The sequence below is a fragment of the Protomyctophum bolini genome, assembly GCF_963924005.1.
Source record: "Protomyctophum bolini genome assembly, chromosome: 23".
Taxonomy (NCBI): domain Eukaryota; kingdom Metazoa; phylum Chordata; class Actinopteri; order Myctophiformes; family Myctophidae; genus Protomyctophum; species Protomyctophum bolini.
In genome coordinates, this window is record NC_137884.1 from 12,679,722 (window position 1) to 12,693,501 (window position 13,780).

Sequence of the window (13,780 nt, forward strand, 5' to 3'; positions counted from 1 at the left end):
TTACCGAAGAAGGGTTACAGCATGGAATCGTGGACAAAACGACTGTTGGATAAGATTTTCTTGTCTTATGAACTTCCTTCATATGAAATGGGCTGACAGGTATTTCCTCTGTATCCCTCCACCGTCCGTCTCTCCAGGTTGTGGACGACGTGAGGGGAGACTGCAGCTCCCTGGACGACGTGACGGGAGACTGCAGCTCCCTGGACGACGTGACGGGAGACTGCAGCTCCCTGGACGACGTGAGGGGAGACTGCAGCTCCCTGGACGACGTGAGGGGAGACTGCAGCTCCCTGGACGACGTGAGGGGAGACTGCAGCTCCCTGGACGACGTGACGGGAGACTGCAGCTCCCTGGACGACGTGACGGGAGACTGCAGCTCCCTGGACGACGTGAGGGGAGACTGCAGCTCCCTGGACGACGTGACGGGAGACTGCAGCTCCCTGGACGACGTGACGGGAGACTGCAGCTCCCTGGACGACGTGAGGGGAGACTGCAGCTCCCTGGATGACGTGACGGGACACTGCAGACGACGTGAGGGGAGACTGCAGCTCCCTGGATGACGTGACGGGACACTGCAGCTCCCTGGATGACGTGACGGGAGACTGCAGCTCCCTGGACGACGTGAGGGGAGACTGCAGCTCCCTGGATGACGTGAGGGGAGACTGCAGCTCCCTGGATGACGTGAGGGGAGACTGCAGCTCCCTGGATGACGTGAGGGGAGACTGCAGCTCCCTGGACGACGTGAGGGGAGACTGCAGCTCCCTGGACGACGTGACGGGAGACTCCAGCTGCCTGGAGGAAGAACAGGAGGAGGAAGAAAAGGAGGACAGTGTGAAGGAGGTAACTGTTATGGAACAAGGAGAGACGGCGGCCATTGAGATTCTTTTGTTTTTAACCCATTTAGACCTGAGGCAGATTTTAATTCTAAATCCTGAAAGTTTTCTGAAAAACCTATGTTTCTATGTCAGTGGTGCTCAACCTTTTTCATGTCAAGGACCCTCAGAATGATCTATATTTGGCCACGGACCCCCATCTAAAAATATGTTGGTACGCCCCAGAAGCAAGGATTTGAGTTAAAAACGTTCACTCTGAAAGAATATACATTTTCAAGATTTTTCAAAAATAGTAGATATACAAGCTTGTATCGTACTCTGTGCCACGCTATGAGCTTGTAGATCTGCTATTTTTTTAATAGCTAAAGTATAACATAATGCTTAAAACACCAAAAGGGGTTCCTGTCCTGAATCAACGCTGAGACAACGCTCCACACGTCCCAAACTCTTCTTCCTTCTGGCTCCAAAACTATGGAATGCACTTCCCATCACAGTCAGAACTGCAGCCTCACTCCCAATCTTTCACCGTAGTCTGAAAACCCACCTCTTCAGACTCCACCATGGCCCGTAGCACTTGCCCTAGCCTAGCCCCTTAGATAGCATTTTATGTCGACTTAATAATAATAATCTTTATTGTCCCGAAGGATATTTGTCTTCACAATCTGTTCAACACCCACATCAAAAACAACACAGAGCACATAACACCAAGACAGTACAAAAAACAAAATATGAGGTCCCCACATGCTGTGTACAGAACCATCCTATCGGCGGGGCAGTTTGTTTAATGCCGCGATGGCTGAGGGGACAAAACTCCTACTAAAACGGACCTTTTTCCATGGCAAGGTTCTGTATCTTTGTCCAGATGGCATGAGGTTAAAGAAACGATACAGAGGATGGTCAATGTCATTTGATATCGAGAGTGCTAGTCGTGTGATGGCGTTATTGTTCATATCAGAAAGTGTGGGTGTAGGAAGTCCGATGATTTTGGAAGCAATACGGGTGATACTGAAAAGTTTGTTCCTGTTAGGCATGGACAGTATGGTGTAGAAACATGCAGAACAGTACAACAGAACAGGTTGAATAATGCTTTTGTACAATAATAGCAGAAGATGAGGAGCAACAGATAATGATCTTAGTTTACGGATTACATGGAGTCTTTGCTGAAAGCGTGACTGGATAGATGTAATGTGTTGATCAAACCTGAGTCTATTGTCCAGTTTGAGTCCAAGGTATGTGAAGCTGTCTACCTGTTCTATTGTTTTACCATTAATGAGGAGTGGGTTAAGTCCAGTGTGGGTTGTTGTTTCAATGACCAGTTCTTTTGTTTTGACCACATTCAACTCTAGATAGTTGTCAGTGCACCACTGTGTGAAATGAGAAATGGTATTCTGATAGACCATAATAGAGTTATTGTCATGGAGCAGTCTGAGAATGGCAGTGTCATCAGAGTATTTAAAGTATGTGATGTTAGTGGGTGAGGGGCTAATACAGTCATTTGTGTACAGAGTGTAGAGGAAGGGGCTGAGGACACAGCCTTGAGGGGCCCCTGTGTTGGTGATGGCAGTAGATGAAAATGATGTACCTACTTTAACTGTTTGTGGTCTATTGCTCAGGAAGCTGTGAGTCCAGTGTATGAGAAGTGGGGGGATGTTGAGCTGATGCAGTTTCTTGATCATATGATGGCGTTGAATTGTATTAAAGGCAGAACTAAAGTCAACAAAAAGAATAGTGGCAAAATTGTCCGAAGATGAATCTTGGATAGTATTTTAGACAGACTTATAGCTTGTTACGTAGACAGCACTAGAATTGCATTTATGTAGTCTTTATAGTACACATTTATATTGTATAATATAGTATGTATAGCTAAATTATGGAGAGTTGGTAACCAAATTGACTGATGATTGAGGTGACGAATTATGTAGCAGCAGCAGGAGGAGGAGGTGAGGAGAAGAAGGGACAGGCCAGGAAGAGAGGTAGCGACAGAGGGAGGAGAAAGTGATGAAGATGATGAGTCACTTGGAAAATGACTTTATTATGACATGACTCTGTTCCACGGGTGAATATTGTGGAAAACAATATAGCCTATCTACAAGCTCACAACGCCTTCCTTTGCGAGGCGTTGTGAGCTTGTAGATCGGCCAAATTGTCATTTGTTGATTACGTTTTATGCAGTAATGGTATTTCTTGTAGGTATTAAACGGGCTTAAATTGTTTCCTCCCCCCAACAACATGAATTGGGACCCCCTGGAGGCGTCCATGTGACACCTAGTGCCATTCGTAGCATTCTTGTGTAGTCTCTACCCTTTCCAGCTGATAATAGAAAGTTCTTGGTTATATTTGTGCTGTATATGTACAAAAATACTTATTGTCTCATCCTGTGTGTCATGGCAGAGACGGCGTTGACGACAACCAGTACCAGCACAGCTGTGAGCGAAAGACCTGTGAGGGAAAGACCTGCGTCTCCAGGTGTGATGATGCATGGTTTACTTACCAATAGAGATGTACCGATAACATGTATTCCTTCCCGATACCGATGTGAAATCGGTGTGTAATTAAAAATCACACCCGTGTGAAGTGAGGCGTGCTCTTATCATCGTACATCATCGTGACGTAACATATTGATTTCCTCACACACATATGACGCAAATTCCCCGTTCATTGTCAATGGCATTTAATGTTTGTGTTGGCACAAAAAGCCATTTTGCTCAGACACATGACTTAAATGCTCCTTTCATTGTCATTGGCAAATGTGACACGAGTTAGGACAAAAAGCAAAAAGGGGCTAGCGCCACTCAAAAATCACACTTGTGTTAAGTGAGGGGTGGTCTTATTTATCGTCATACATCATCATACATCACATTCCGTGCTCAGCCAATCAAATCATCACTAATATGTGGTACACACAAAGCTGGGCATAGGAGGGGCTAGCGCCCCTAAAACAAAATAAATCTAGGACATTGGTTCTCAGTTCCAAATTCTGAGCGGGTTCTCAGTTCCAAATTCTGGGCAGGAACCCCTTTTGGTGTTTTAAGCATTATGTTATACTTTAGCTATTGAAAAATAGAAGCTCTACAAGCTCATAGCTCGGCACCGAGTGCCGCGCTACGAGCTTGTAGATCTGCTATTTATTTATTCGCAAATGTTTGAATATATATTCTTTCACAGCGAACGTTTTGGACTCAAATCTTTGCTTCTGGGGATGTCCCTGGAACAACATATTTTTTGATGGGGGTCCGCATCCAGATAAATAGAGGTTTTATGTTAGTTTGTTGTGTTAGCCACCTATAGCCGAGCTTGACTCATTGACTGTCACCGCCGTTGTTTGTCCATTGTCTATTGTATCCCCTTTATTCTGATAAAATTATGGTGAGAAGCCTAATCCAATTTCGGCGTACTGAAAGAGCTCTAGCACTGTGCACTAAACACTCAAACACCAACTTTATACACTTGATGCACATCTAATATCTAGGGCTTGTAGGCCATCACAATGGCGCCGGTAGGTGTGACAGCCTACTGTGACGTCAGCCTTGCATTCCCAATTCTGGTGGTCCTTGACATGAAAAAAGTTGAGCACCACTGACAAACATAGGTTTTTCAGAAAACTGTTAGGATTTTAGAAGGAATTATTTTTGGAATCGACGGGAAGCAGGGACATTTCCTTTTAAAAATAATTATGCATATCTATCAAAACCCCCCCTAAGGATGTCCAGTTAAAAAAACGATTTAGAAAAAATAAAAGATTTAGGCACAGTTGTGAATGTCGTGTGACCTCAGGCTGTGAACACAGCTCCGCTTTCACAACGCGCTTTTGCTATGGACAATGTTCAGGTCACGATTGATTGATTGACAGAAAAAAGCACTAAGACTACATCAGGGTTCTACTTTTTCATCAGGACACGATGACAGCACAGTCATAATATATTCTGGTTTAGAGGGTGTATTAGGCTGTAGTGTAAATCAATTAATATTCAGATCAACAGGAAAATCAGCATAACACTTATGCTGAACCATAATTCATTATGGTTGGGTGCCATGGTTGGTCTCTGGCTGGAAAATGTATAGGGAAAAAACAGGCAGAACTAGAACTGCACTCTGTCGAGTGCATGCTTGCTTGTTGCACACTAGTAGGCCATAAATAGCCTACTAGTGCGCAAGCAGAGCGTGCAAGTACTTTCGGCCGCTACAAACTGTCAAATCTCAGTTTCTCTGTGAAGGAACGTTTGAAATGTTGAATAATTAGGTTTAACTATTTGATACCTACCTACCTACTTTATGCATGTAAAAATGTATTATTAAGTATGGTACAAGTTTCTATCTATAAAATAAATGCAGTTTTATCGATTTAGAACTATTCTGGATCCCTTTTTAGTTTCTCGAAGAAAAATAAATCATCGATATCCGATGGAAAAAAAGGTATATAAACTGAAATAAAATATGTTATCACGTATACAGTACAACTATTTAATTATTTATTGTAAATTGTCTCTCATACTCATGCGTATTAATTAATAAGACACAGAGTAATGTCACTAGTTACACCCAGAGAACACCATTCATCGTGGGAAAACTGATCCGCCGTGAGCCCGCTGGCTGAAACAGCCTGTTGTGATGGACATGCCCCCAAGCCAGTACAATTTCTGTTTCCCTATCGATACGAGAAAAATGGCCCGAATAGCAAACATGTCATTGGTCTTGTTAATCTAAAAAGTTATTTATTTACTTCATTATAAAGACGCTATAATAGTGAAATTCCAAAGGGCTTTTACAATGGGATGACGTAGGATAGAAGCTCACCATGACACGCTGTTTTGGGTCGGCCCTCTCCGGCGTGGTGGGAGGGATTTGTCAGAGTAGTGGCCACTAGTCCGCTCTGACTTCACGCAGCATTGAACAGGCTGTATAGAGCCTTATAGTTGCATTTTCGAATATTATCACAACTTTGTCATTAAACTGAGACACAGTATATGCCAGTGTGATACTATGCCTTTAACAGGTCTGCAACTATTAGTGTACTGTACACTAGTACAAACGGAACCAAATGGACCCTTACAGGTCTGTACCTCTGAGGGTGTGTACACTACAAATGGACCCTTACAGGTCTGTAACTCAGAGTGTACAATCAGGATAGAGAGAGGTTTTGTACTACTATATAAATATAATATTATAACTTAAACTTAGCTTTATGTGCAAAAGAAATTAAGGCCCAAAATCGAAGAACAGCCACACATTGCCTGAGGCCTCTTGCGATAGAAAAAGCTCATGAACTGAAAAGGGCTCTCAGACTTATGGGCGTCCTGGAAAAAAAGAACTTTGAGAACCACTGTACTGGAATAAATGCATACAAATTACACTAATTGTTAAAGTGCAGCTACAATTTAGTACAATAATAATGTAAATAGTACAGTGAGAGTATAATAAAAGTAGTGCAACATCAACTGAATAATTAAAAATACACAATGCTCTTGATAGATTTCATAGATACAGTAACTTTGTACACTTGTTTGACAGCACTATCATCAGTGTATGTTGGATTCATGTTAAGCCATTTAGACCTGGGAACACCTATTTGTTGTTATACCTTTCAATCAATTTGTGTATCATTAGCTTTTTTTGTTTTTGGCTAAAAGTTCTCGGTGGTTAAAACAGGGATTTTCTGAGGACACCCTGTTGTAGACCCCTGACTAGGACAGAAACGCAATCATTTCACCAAATCAAGTACAAATGATCTTGTTAGTCATGTGGCAAATGTCTCTCAAACTGGGTTTTGATATTTCATCCCCGTTCATAACATTCTTGGAAGTCTTTCTTTAACCACATGTGTGCTTCATGTGATTACAGTTGTCAAGATTGCTCATGTGAATTTGTTTTTTCTTTGCTACAACCGGTAGGATGGGAGCCTTGAGGCCACGGAGGAATAAGGCCCACAATTACAAGGAACCATCGCTCGCCTGGTGAGTGTTTGTCAGGGGTGCACACACTCTTTTAACCCATTCTGACCTGAGATCAGATTCTAAAAATGTCTTCTACATCCTGACAGTTTTCTGAAAAAGCTGTTTCTATATCAGTCGTTCTTCAATTATTTTTTCAATAGCTAAAGCATAACGTAATGCTAACACCAACAGGGGTTCCCGCCCAAAATGGGTTAACGTGAGAACTACGTGAGGGTTTTTTGAATGAGAATTACTTTTAAAGTTACCAGCAGTTATCTATCCCCACCCATGTCTCACCATCATCCAATCTTATCAACCATTAATGCAGTCTGGTGATATTATCTTTCTATGCTACCGTACTCAATGACAGATGATGGAGGAGACCTCAACAAAATAAAACATTTCATATACCGGGTAATTATATCAATGAGATACCCCCTACAGTATCTGTGGACATCAATAAAGTGTCTTAATATAAAAGGATGACCTTAATTGGGTAACATAACCCTGTGTATTTTATTCATACTGATATTAATAATTGATTTAGTACTTCTCACTACAGAGTATTGCCTAGGAAATGTGATGCACAATAGTCCTAAATTGTGATTGTCTCTTATTAATTAGTAAACTAAGGTGTGGAGGTTCTGGCTCCAAAACTGTGGAATGCACTTCCCATTGCAGTCAGAACTGCAGCATCACTCCCAATCTTCCGCCGTAGTCTGAAAACTCACCTTTTCAGACTCCATCATGGCCCATAGCACTTACCCCACCCCCTTAGATAGCAATTTTGTAGACTTAGATAGCATTTGATACAGACTTATAGCATGTTATGTAGACAGCATAAGTGCATTGTATGTAGTCATAGCACGTCATAGTACATATGTATAGCATAGTAGTATAGATGTATAGCTTATATGTATAGTTTCATTATAGATATTCCACTGTTACTTTCTTAGCTTACGCATGTTTCATGATAAATGTTTTTATGTGATGTATTCCCATGCTTTTTTTGTTCTTGCTCAATGTAAATCGCTCTGGATTAAGAGCGTCTGCTAAATGCCTAAATTGTAAATTGGAGACAAAGGGACATCCACCTTCCAAACCAAGGACTGAGGAGACCGAGAAACCAGAAACCTACTCGCACACTGTTCATGCATGCTCTGATGAAACGCGTTGGCGTTCCTTTTTGGTGTGTGCCAATAAAAGAAATGGAAATGTGAGTACCTTGTCCCCCGCTTGTTTAATTTTTGGATGTGCTACCTTTATGGAATTTTTAATTCCTATTTTTTGATGTACACTGTTCATGCAGTCTGGAGAGGGACAAGCTGCAGAAATACATTGTTTTCAACACGGGTGGTGCAAATAAGAGACTATACAAGAGACTATATATGACTGCATGCAGGACATTTTCGGCGAGCGTGTAAATGATTGACATCTGGAAGTTGACGAGTTTTCAACACCTATGGGAACTCCTTCAAGACTGCTGGAAACCCATTCTGGAGGTGACTACCTCATGAGGCTGATTTAAGAGAAAAGGTGGTTACTTTGAATAATCTAAAACATGTTTGTTTAACACTTTTTTTTTACTACATAATTCCACATAATACCATTACATTTTTTCAAACATTTGGCTCTTCAGAATTTTTAATTCCAAATATTTTGCAACCAATCAATCGATATTTAATGTGCTCTCACCACATGCGTGCACAGCACACGCACACAATCGCACACACACACACACACACACACGCACACACAAAGTGCAGACATTGGACAATTATACAGCACTGTCAAAGGTAGGCAGCATGAAGAGTAAAAGGTGCCAAATATTGCACGTTATGATCAGGCAAATCAAACTCTTCAGGAACAAAAAGAATGAGGTAACGGTTGATAAAAAGGAATAACATGGTTCAGCTGTAATTCAACAAAAATTGAGTTTACTGTACCTTGTAGACATTTTCTAGACTTGAATTTCCAATTAACCAATTGAACTGCCCCCAGTGTCCGAGTGTCGGATGGGAAAATTGGCTAAAACATATCTACAAGCTCACAATGCGTTGTGATGCATTGTGAGCTTGTAGATCGGCTATGTTTGGAGAAGCGATTGTGTAGACTGGGAAAAAGTGGTCAAAGTACAGTTGTAACTCAAGTCCAGTTCTAGACTACAGGGGCTAAAAAAGTGTTTAACTTTATGGTGATGAATGAATGCCACACAAAAAGACCAAAATCCTTTGCCTAAACTTCCAAAACCTTAATATACAAAATGACAAAACTTGTACTAAGGTGTCGGGAGCCTGCTTCGGTTTGACAGTATCATTCAATAAGATGCAACACATTCGTAATTATGCTGTACGCAGCATAACAAATTGCTTCAGAGTGGATATTTCTCAATGTAAAATCAGATGAGATGTTCGGTGAATGATATTGCTTCCATAAAAATGCTTGTTCCTAAAAGGAAAAATACTGTTAAACTCTAGGCCGCCATACTTGAGAATTTCGGATGTTCACATAAGCACAGCATACCTTTCCAAAAATGTATGTAAACAAAATTAAACTGAAATTCTACATAGTGGAGTAGCTTGAACCAAGAACCAAGTCCAATCTGTAATAAGAACCACCATTTGTGAGGATTATTGTTCAGAAGAAGCCGTCATACCGTATATGCTCCACCAGATATATATTTGTTCCTAGAGGCAAATGTCAAATAGTGAAAACAAAATCTGAACGATAAATTAACATTCAATTTCAAAACAACAAATATTTGCCTTATTCTGTGTCCCCAACAACTGCGCCCGCAAATATATGTTTTGATTTAACTGTGGTCGACCTCAGGAGCAGTCGACATAAGTAGACACCATGTTCCCCCTGCGCTGGGTCACTGTCCGGCAGTGCTGCTTTCCTGAGCTATGAAACTGGCTCCCAGTCCTGGTGCTGTGCGCGTTGAAGGAGAACATCTTCTCCAAGTCCTCAAAAACATCGTCGAAGGCTCTCCCGCCGAACGAGCCCTGCTGGAACTGGCTCTTGTGTCTGTTCATGGCCTCCTGGTGGGCCTTGAAGTGGCCGTCAAAGTGACTCTTCTGGTGGGCCTGGAAGTGCTGGTGGTGTTGGTGCTGTTGCTGCTGCTGCCCAAATGGCTTGAAGTCTTTGAACATGTCGTTAAAGTTGAACGACTGGAAGTGCTGCTGGAAGTTGTAGTTGCTGCCTCTTCCGCCTCCCGCGCCTGGCGAGGGCCCTTGGCCAAACCGGTCATACTCCTGCCTCCTCTTGTCATCTGATAAGGTCTCGTAAGCTGGTAGAGACAAAACAGCATTTATTATGTTTAGCACACGGATGGAGATCGCATCAAGGAAAATGGATCAATAAAGCTGGATTATCTAAAGAAAAGAGGTCCACTGGGCTCAAGAATCAAACCCAGGGCCTGCTGTCAGGTAGCCGCAAGCAACTCTAAAATATTTCTATCTGGCATCTAGAGTTAACCCTTGGTGCACCGGACAAAGGCCGCAGAGGTTTCGAAACGTGATTTTCTTTTTTACTGCTCTATTAATAATTACTTTGGGAGCATTAAGACGGTGTGCGGCCGGCCCGTTGGTATCGTTTAATGTTCTCATGTAGTAGCGTGCCTACTACACAATTCTAAAGGACAGGAAAAATATAAATTGTCTATACCCTGAGCTCACACTCGCTCTCTCCCTCTCATTGATATAATTACCCGGTATATGAAATGTTTTATTTTGTTGAGGTCTCCTCCATCATCTGTCATTGAGTACGGTAGCATAGAAAGATAATATCACCAGACTGCATTAATGGTTGATAAGATTGGATGACGGTGAGACATGGATAAGTGTTAGTCTTTTGCCTCTTTTTTAATATCTCTGCTGTCGGGAGGAAACCACCCAACTCCAAAATTTTATTTTTTCAGGACAACTTGAACTTGGGAAATGAAGAAAAACGTGTATTTAAAGCAAAACAATTATACTTTGATCAGGTAATATTATTGTCTTATCAAAGTTGGTATTGTGAGTGACTTTATGTATTGTCAATTACTTGCATGAGAGGGGGAGCGGTTAGCTGCTTTAGCAGACAGTTTGAGGGTCCAATGGAGTTAAGGGGTTTTGTCTGAAGCACTAATACTTTTCATTTGTTCCAATTTCTTTATAACCAACACAGACATACAGGGAATAGCATTGATTTGTGGAAAAATTAATCTAAAACCTCAAATGGAGTTAGGTGGTTTCCTCCCGACAGCAACGATATGCTTATTTGATGCTGAAAAATAAATGACTGATCTATGCAATCTCTGATTATTTGTAAACAACAAAGAGTGACACAAGTAACAGCCTATGGCCTACACCCCCTGACCAAGAACAGTGGCTTTAGTTTGACTGTTGGAAAAGCCACAACATGGGTAAACTCAAAGGACTGCAAATCACAGGTGATGATGCGTTGATCATTTCATTGTACATTTATAAGCAGCCTATTAGCCTACTATTGACTGAACTACAATATAGCCTATCCCTCTCTCTCGCACACGCTTTCAATTACACAACACTCTGTTGCCTCCGCATTATGTGCAATTTCAAAACATGTGGTATACAAGATTTAAACACTTAAATAATCATCTGCACAGAATGTAATTAGTAGCTCATAACATGTCTAGGGTGGATTTTTATTAAACAAAAACAGATGGATACAAAGAGGACAATCCAAGCTTTCCGTACAGCTGCAATGTTTAACGAATTAACATTGCCTAATATAATCGCATCGTACTTTTCCGTTTGGATGAATGGGCTCGGCTGTCAAGGGTTGGTATTGCAACTCTAGATGCCACATTTTTAAAAATCTCAAGCTGTCAGGCTGCATCAGAGCCTATATGGTATGCACTTTAACCTCTCAGCCATCAGTGTCCCCGCAATGTTGTTTTAATGCAAGTGTGGTTGAGTAGGTGTTCCCACGGCACAACAAAGTGTATGTTGTTAACTTAATGCCAGGAAGACAAAATCACACATGTGTGCTCTGTGAAGTGAGCGGTGCCTTTTGTCATGATGATGAATTATGACGATGGTGTATAGATGCAGTAACCACAGTAACCGTGGCTGCTACCCAACTAATAAGACTAACTAACTAACTAACTTAGACTAAATAACTAACTAATACAGACCCACACAGTCAGATGTTGGAGCGATTTTTGTACTGCTTAAAAAAATGTGAGGGGCGCTCTCATCATACATCACATTCCATGCTCAGCGAATCAAATGATCACAAAAGTCGTTCTGGCCAATCACTTTTGGCATCTTCACTTTTCTGCCCTCACTTTTATCTTCAATATGTCAGCCAGTCAAATCATCGCTATGGGGTGTCGATCAGCCAATCACAAGCCAATGTTTGTGTTCACACAAACACTCACATCTTTGCATAGGAGCGCCCCTCAAAAAATACAAATTAAAACATTCGCAATGCTCGAGCCGCTCACAGTACATTATGATGATGATGTATGATGATGTATTGACCCACATGACTTCACAGGTAAACGTAACGTTTAAAGTTGGGCAATTAGGCTACTACCTACCTACTGCATTGCTGCAACCACACTAATAAAAACAATCCAACAATGATCAATGAATCATATTGATTCAGTCATGCATCATAGGAAGAGTCCTGATCGGTAATTGCCGGTAACAAGTAATAATTGTCTCTATTTAAAGCGGCAACAGTGCTCAGTCACTCACTCACCCTCTGCTATTTCTCTGAACTTGGACTCAGCGTCAGGGCTCTTGTTTCTGTCGGGGTGGTACTTCATGGCCAGTTTGTGGAAGGCCTTCTTGATCTGGCGTTCCGAAGCATCCTTGGGGAGCCCCAGTATGTCATAGTAGTCTCTCTTAGCCAGGATGAACTCTGAGATGAGCAGAATATGGACTGCCAGAAGAAACACTGACTGTGCCGTGGCCATATTGCTGCTTTCACTCCTCACCCTAGGTGTGAGAGAAGCACAGTTTGACGGTCCCATGAGCAATTTGACAGTATGTAATAAGGTCGTCATTGAATTGTTGCACTACATTCACATTAACCTTTATTTGTTCAGAGCGATTTGTGCCACCAACACGAGCAATCGGTCTAATAACTCCAGTGGCCTTTAAACAGCATGATATAAATGTATGTATTTCAGAGATCACATCAAACTCACTGTAACCTAGCTATTAAGCACTATTACGTCATACAACGAATAGGAGGGGGGGGGGTAGGCTAGCCAGATCTGCTATATTCACTGTGTTCCCCGGAATCCCCGCCCAAAATACCAGGGACATCAGGATGAAAGTGGTTATTCCCAGTCAATTTACTGATTATTTATTTATTTAGCTAAATGATATAAACAGCCTAATTCGTTCAAATAAAAGCAAACGTACCTGTGGTGTCAGAGACACTGAGACAGAAGACTCACAGTCACAGCTGATCTGCAGAGTAAAGCTATCAGATGTTGACGTTTTGCATTCCTGAGCCTAAACACCACGACTCGCTTCCACATTGGTCAGTTTCCCCCACCTCGTGACTTGCAGCTCCCTCATTGGTCCTTTGCTTCAACCCCAGTGACTCACAGCTCCCTTATTTGTCCACGAGAACACGTACGTGGAGGCAGTGTGGATCTGTTGTGACCATAGGCTGAGACAGACGACGTTGCTACACTTTAGGATTGTGGGTAGTGTAGTATTTTCTCAATAGCTTCGTGAATTAAATATAACTATGAATGAAACACGTTTTTCTTAAAACTATATTGATTGCATACAGAACAGATGTGTGGCTTAAATTGAACCAATATAACACAGTAGTAATCCTAAATCAGGGCTGTTAAATGAGCTTTTGATTGATTGATTGATTGATTTATTAACAGTTTGCTTAATTACAGTAGCCTACATTTTAAGTACAACTCAATACAAAAACTGTTAACTGTGAGTCGACTAATTTACAATAGGGCCCACCATTTTCAATTCATCAAGATATTAGAGACGTACGAATATATATACC

General features: G+C 41.7%; 1 protein-coding gene across 1 annotated transcript; it reads right to left on the reverse strand.

Moving 5' to 3' along the window:
• Positions 1–8,368: 8,368 nt before the first annotated feature.
• On the reverse strand, positions 8,369–13,247 carry LOC308310901 (dnaJ homolog subfamily B member 9-like). The gene is made up of 3 exons (XM_080757362.1): positions 13,165–13,247; positions 12,494–12,732; positions 8,369–10,052 (listed from the first exon to the last, which is right to left on the reverse strand). Exons 2-3 carry the CDS (start codon positions 12,708–12,710, stop codon positions 9,592–9,594), a joined length of 678 nt encoding a protein of 225 aa, XP_080613488.1. The 5' UTR covers positions 12,711–12,732; positions 13,165–13,247; the 3' UTR covers positions 8,369–9,591.
• Between the last annotated feature and the right edge of the window lie 533 nt (positions 13,248–13,780).

Coding starts and splice junctions, on each gene's coding strand:
- LOC308310901 (XM_080757362.1), bottom strand. CDS start 12,710: ATGGCCACGGCACAGTCAGTGTTTCTTCTGGCAGTCCATATTCTGCTC. Junction 10,053..12,493: donor GTTCAGAGAAATAGCAGAGG/GTGAGTGAGTGA, acceptor TGTCTCTACCAG/CTTACGAGACCTTATCAGAT.